At 34.4% G+C, this 6,925-nt stretch overlaps 1 protein-coding gene across 1 annotated transcript; it reads left to right on the forward strand.

Moving 5' to 3' along the window:
• Nucleotides 1-3,613: 3,613 nt before the first annotated feature.
• LOC105778574 (uncharacterized) lies at nucleotides 3,614-4,138 on the forward strand. Its single transcript, XM_012602296.2, has one exon. It carries the CDS (start codon nucleotides 3,614-3,616, stop codon nucleotides 4,136-4,138), a length of 525 nt encoding a protein of 174 aa, XP_012457750.1.
• Nucleotides 4,139-6,925: the final 2,787 nt, after the last annotated feature.

The raw sequence follows: 6,925 nt of genomic DNA on the forward strand, positions 1-6,925 counted from the left end.
GGGATTTTATGCGCCATTTTTAAAAGCGAAATTCTTTTGTGGCGTGTTTTTACAAAAACGCCGCTATTGCTTAAGGGAAAAAGAAGGGATTTTATAAAAACGGCGCCATTTTTAAAAGTGAATTTTTTGCGGCTTTTTTTATAAAAACGCCGCTATTGCTTAAACCCCTTAAAAAATTAATAAAAAAATCAAGTACACTTAAAATAAATATTATATATTTTAATAAGAAAATAATTGATAAAATGGTTGTAATTAATTATTAAGTTAGAATTATCTAAATTAAATAATTACCTATATATCCATATCATTTTTATCTCATTTTTATTTTTTTTCTTATAATTTGGTCCTATCCAAATTAAATAATTACCTATATATCCATATCAAATATATCAAATGGTTTAGATTAAATATTTTTAAATATAAAAGTATTAATTGATTGTATAAAATTGTATCATTTAACAAATCTCAAATAAACCTTAAACCCTAAATTAGCCATTCAATATACATAAAGTCTATCTATTATATATCTCTTAAATAATATAAACTATACTCATAATTTTAATATATTAAATTTATTATTATCTCTTTTACAATTATATAAGAACATATTTAATATATAAATTAAAAAACTAATTAATTTAAACCCTAAACCCTAACCCGACCCTTAAATCCCTAAATTCTAAACCTTAAATCACTAACTCTTAACCCATAACTCTTAACCCTTAACCCTTAAACCTTAAACCCAACCCTTAAACCATAATCCCTAAATCCATATATAATTATTTGATCACGGCGGGGGCAAGGCAAAACACGCAAAAAACTGAACTAGATAAAAAAATTGAACCAAGCACTAAAAATACTGAACCGGGATGGGATAAGATGGGGATATCCTTGGCCAGATATAGCTTATATCGATTTTGAAGAACCAAATCTTCACACGATTTTGAAGAACCAAATTAATATTATCTCTTTTTCAATTATATAAGAAATTAATTAATATATAAATTAGAATCCTAAACCATAAACTTAAACCCTAAAACCATAAACCCTTAACACATAACCTCTAAACCTTAAACCCCAGCCTTTAAACCATAAACCATAAACCATAAACCATAAACCGTAAACCATAAACTATAACCCCTAAACCCATAATCCACAAACCTTAAAATGGTAACACCTAAACCTTAACTCTGAGCTAGAGTGATAATTAATTCAATATTTTAAAATTAATACTATCTCTTTTACGATTATATAAGAAATTATTTAATATATATATTAAAAATCAAGATTGTATCCAAAAAACTTTAAAATAATTTTAAATAATAGTATTTTAATTTTTTCCACTTTTAAAAATATTTTAAATTATTTTAAATCCACGAGCATTAGTAGCTTTTTAAAAACGTCGCTAAAATAGAGCATTCATGCGCTTTATCAAAATGCATTAAAAGCACCGAGCATTAGCGGCTATCCCAAAACGCCGCTAAAGCCCTGAGCATTAGCGGCGCTATCCCAAAAATGCCGCTAAAGCCCTGAGCATTAGCGGCACTTCCCCAAAACCGCCGCTAAAGCCTTGAGCATTAGCGGCGCTTTCCCAAAAACGCCGCTAAAGCCCTGAGCATTAGCGACGCTTCCCCAAAACGCCGCTAAAGCACTGAGCATTAGCGGCGCTTCCCCAAAAACGCCGCTAAAGCCCTGAGCATTAGCGGCACTTACCCAAAAACGCCGCTAAAGCCCTGAACATTAGCGACGCTTCCCCAAAAACGCCGCTAAAGCCCAGAAAGCTCAGAAAACGGCGTCGTCAGGCTTAGGTTTTTTGCGGCGCTTTCTGGAAAACACCACTAATGCTTGTTTTTAGCGGCGTTTTTCTTAAAGCGCCACTAATACTCGATCTTTAGCAGCGTTTTCCAAAAAGCGCCGCTAATGCTCGATCTTTAGCGGCGTTTTTTATCCAAACGCCGCTAAAAGCCTGTTTTGGTGTAGTGATCCGTAATTCCATAATCTATAAACCTTAAAATTGTAACTCTTAAACCGGCCTTAAATTCTAAATTAACCAATACCCTAAACCATATATATTAAACCCTAAACTATAATGATAATTAAGTGAATATTTTAAAATTAATACTATCGTATCTTTTACAATTATATATGAAATTATTTAATATATAAATTAAAAATCAATCAGTCATGTACCCTAAAAATTTTAAATTATTTTAAATAATAGTATTTTAATTTTCCATTTTAACAAGTATTTTCTATGTTTTTTATTTGAAATTATTTCTACGTGTCATTATTTCAAATTTAACCATTTTTAAAAAATATTCAATTAAAAATAAATTGAATTTTAATTAATATAAATAAACAAATTAAATAGTAAATAGACAGATAAAATGCATTAGCGGCGCTTTTTCAAAAACGCCGCTAAAAGTCTGAGCATTAGTGGCGCTTTTTCAAAAAAGCCGCTAAAAGTCTGAGCATTAGCGACGCTTTTTCAAAAACGCCGCTAAAAGCATGAGCATTAGCGCCGCTTCTTCAAAAACGCCGCTAGAAGCCTGAGCATTAGCGGTGCTTCTTCAAAAACGCCGCTAAAAGCCTAAACATTAGCAGCGCTTTTCTAGAAACGCAGCTAAAGCTCCAAGCATTAGCGGCGCTTCTTCAAAAACGCCGCTAAAAGCCTGAACATTGGCGGCCCTTTTTTAAAAACGCCGCTAAAGCTCCGAGCATTAGCGACGCTTTCTCAAAAATGCCGCTAAAAGCCCCGAAAGGTCGAAAACGGTGCCGTTGGGCTTAGGTTTTTAGCAGCGCTTTTCGAAAAAATGCTGCTAATGCTCATTTTTGGCGGCGCTTTCCTGAAAGCGCCGCTAATGCTCGGTCTTTAACGGCGCTTTATGTAGAGCGCCGCTAATACTTGATTTTTAGCGGCGTTTTTTGTCCAAACGCCACTAAAAACGCCGCTAAAAGCCTGTTTTGGTGTAGTGCCAACCATGATTCTATGAATACCTCTACGTGTTTATACTTGGTATATGGCAGCAAAAATACCAACATAAAACTCAAAGTGATATTAATTATAAATGTTGAATCAAACAATCTTACAAGCTTTTTTTTTCTTTGAAAGCATCAATCTTACAATCAAATATTTAGGTTTAGGGACTCTGAAGTAACATTTATCATGCGAAACCTTTCTTATATTAGGGCTCATTAAGGTTACTTGATTTGTTTCGTAGTTTGAGCACAATATTTTAATTATTGTTCATTAAGTTTAACTTTCTTAATTTAAAGATGAAAGGTACTAATAAATGTTTTGAAAATTAATGGACAAAAAATTAACCCCTCACCTTGCTTGACAAACATAAACCGAACACGTCTTATTTTGTTCTTTCCTTTCCCCTAATAGTCTTGTTTAGGCACAAAATTTACCACATTTTATGTAAACAAAATTTCGAACACGTCTAAATTCTAAACCTAGGGAAAATACCACCATAACGCTTCCCCCCTGTAACAACAACCACCTTCTGGGAAAAAAAAACCCCATCTCCGATGGATATTTCCGATCAACAACATGGGTCATGATGACAAAGAAGCACATTTTTTTTGAATCTTTTCCTGCGTTTCCCCAATGTCTGAACCAGATCCTACGGCTGGCCGTACAATCATATGGATCATCACGTTCCTTTTGTTAATTTCTATTGTTGCTGGAGGTGGCTGCCTTTTGACCTACTTGCTCGTTCCTAATTCTCAATCCTCGATTTTCCTTCCAACTATTGGCTTTACCCTGGTTTGCATGCCTTGGATATTTTGGATCATAATAGTAGTATATCGGTTCACATCAAGGGTCTTTGGATTCAGGATGGTAATTGATAGCTTGTATGGTAATGGTAATGCTGCACCCAAAAGTTCTGGCGACGGTGTCGGAGCCAATGATATTGGTGGAGCACAAATTCTTGATGTTAGTGCCAAGTCTCCACCAAATTCTCCCAAGACTAATGGAAAGCCCTCTCAAATTGGTGCGGCTAAAAATGTTGATATTGGTCAAGAAAATAGTACCAGGAGAGATGGTAGCTATTCTTCAAACAAGTCAAATCATATATCTACTACTTCACGTGAAATTGAAAAGCCATTGGTCTTATCAATGCCGTCGTGATTAAAATTCGGTGAACCGTTCGAATTTTCAATTCAATCAAGTATGGCATGATTGCACAAGGTTCGATCTCAAGCAACAGTAATCATTTCTCACCAGGAAAGACCTTTCGTTTGCTTCTAATTTTTATGTATTTAAGAGAGTGAGAAAGAAAGAGAGGGACATGCTCATGATTGTTGGTAATTATACTCATCTTTAAGAACCCAAGTTGTTGCTTAAATTCAATACGGAGGTACCACCCTTTTGCACTAACAAAACTTTTTCTTGTTGAAAGAAATGAAAATTTGACCTAAGAAGGAAGAATTATTATCATTCCTAATTCTCACTATGCCATTTTTCATTAACCTTTCAAACACAATTGAGACTAGTTTTTTCTTTGCCCATCCTCAGTTTGTTCTTCTAGGGTTTTCCTCTTGAATTCTTAAGTCATTTAAGGGTTTTCTTTTGTCAAGTAATGTAACATCGTTTTATTTTTCAATAACTATTGAAGAGACTTTGTTTGCTTGGAAATGAAGTATATTGCAGAATTTTTGCATGAAGTAGCTGATTCTCTTGCTTCTCTGGTCATTTTCGATATTGTAATTCACAATATATTAACAAATTAAATTACACTAAATTGTGGCACACCCACATTATGGATGAAAGCAATTTATATAATAAATATATTTATAAAAAAATGATTTAAAGATTAAATGAAACTTTAGTTAAAATAGTAAAAATATTAAAATGTAACGCCTTAAAAATCGAATGTTTGATTGTGGAACTTGGTAATAATTAAATTTTTGTATCTGTGGCTATGTACTTTATTTATATGTTTGAGGTTAGGGGTTCAAGTTGCGTTTTTAGAAAGTTTTGCTATTTTATTTTAAATTAACCTCTATCTTTGAATTGATGACTTAAGTTTAATTCTGTGTGAATTTGTATCAAGAATGAGTTTGTTGGTTCATTGGTTAAGTTTTTATATTCTACTTGGTCTTGTGTTTGAGTCTCGGTGCATGCGTTAAGGAATATTTTTTACTAGTTGTTAGAATTCTGAACGGTAGTTTTAAAATAAAAATTAAGCATTCTTTCTCTCATTCTCCCTCTTTCATTTTCTTTTTGCTTTACACCGTTCGCTCCTCTTTCTCTTTTTCCTTTTTATCACCGCTTAAATTATCATTCTCATCTTGCTACCATTGTCAGGTAAGTTCGTTTCCATTAATTTCATAAATTTTGGTGGTCAATTTCTATTTCTATTCGCCTTTCAGTGTTTTGGTCGAAAACCTGATTTTTGGTACATTTCACAATTCTCCGTCTAAACGTTTAATTAATGCATGTTAGGAGGAGGTCACGAGAAAGCCGTTCCCTTAGCTCTTTAGGTTCGGAAATTGTTACATTGTGCGAAGGTAATGGTTGTTTTCGTGTTTGGGGTTTTTGTCAAAATTTTGACTTAGTTGGTCGACGATAGTTGTTGCAAATTGGTTCGTAAAGGTTATGTTTTGAACTTCTATTTGTCGCTTTTTAGGATTTGGGATCAAGTTATGTTGTTTCTACATCGACTCGTTAGCGGTGCGTACCGAAAACCTGACTTTCTGTGAATTTTGAACGCTGGAAAGCATGGCTGTTGACGCTACACAGCCGTGTATCAGGCTGTGTGGTAGGTCGTGTAAACCACACGACCATGTGCCAAACTGTATGGTAGGCCGTGTAACTCACTGTTCACGAATTAAAGACACATGGGCTAAGGACACGAGCGTGTGTCAAGCCATGTGAGGCATATAGGCGAACACACGGGCGTGTGCTAGGCCGTGTGAAACTATACAGGCCAGCTATTCAGGCCTTGTGAAATCACACAGGCATGTGGACCAATATTTGGAATTTTTCCCTCGGGCCACAAGTGTCATTTGACATGAATGCATGCCTTTTACGGGGTCCGTATGAATTGAATTAACCTGTATATACTATTATTCTGTGATCTGAGATTGAATACTGAAAATAAGTATGTGTATTGCGTGTGAAAATCGTTAATGATACTTATTTTTTTAGTAAGAGTATGATCTGTATTTGAATGGTCGTATAAACCTCTGTATTAACTGGCATTTGAAATTTTCATTTACATTTGGGTGGGAATGTGTGTAAAGGAGGAAGCGCTACGTTCTGAATCAGTGGTTAAACCACCAGTATCTTTAATCTGATCTGGCAGCTAGCCTGCAATTACTGAGACATGTCATACCGACACTATGTGGTGTATAGGGCTGGATGAGTATTAATTACTCATTTTGGTGTGTTGGGTTGGTTGGAGAAGGTGTGTAACGGATGAGGCTAGGATAATTACATATGTTCTGTATCTGACAATGATTTGACTTATTATCTGTCTAGTTTGTTTGGTCTGTTCTGGTCTGTTAATTGAACGAATTGCCTTCTGAGGCTGATTCAGAATCTAAACTTGGAACTTTATTGGTTTACTCACAGCTCTACTAAATATGTAATTATTTTCCTTATTGCATTGCTAATTCATTTGATCGATTGATTGAATTACAGGTAACACTCACACTTGATTGGGCCGGCGGATCAGGAGCTCGGTCATGTTATTTATTAGTTTTTATTATTATCTACATTAATGGTTTATTTTTAGTATATTTGGGGAATTTGACTTACTAAGATGATGAACTCAGATTAAACTTTATGTTGTTAAATTCCTTTATTTTTGGATGACTGTAAAAAGACTAAGTTTCGGGAGTTATGTTTTGATAAAATATTTGATGTAGCTATCCAGACATGGTTTTATCGTCTAGGCCAGGTATGGGGTGT

Source organism: Gossypium raimondii, chromosome 10 (genome assembly GCF_025698545.1).
Source record: "Gossypium raimondii isolate GPD5lz chromosome 10, ASM2569854v1, whole genome shotgun sequence".
NCBI classification, from domain to species: domain Eukaryota; kingdom Viridiplantae; phylum Streptophyta; class Magnoliopsida; order Malvales; family Malvaceae; genus Gossypium; species Gossypium raimondii.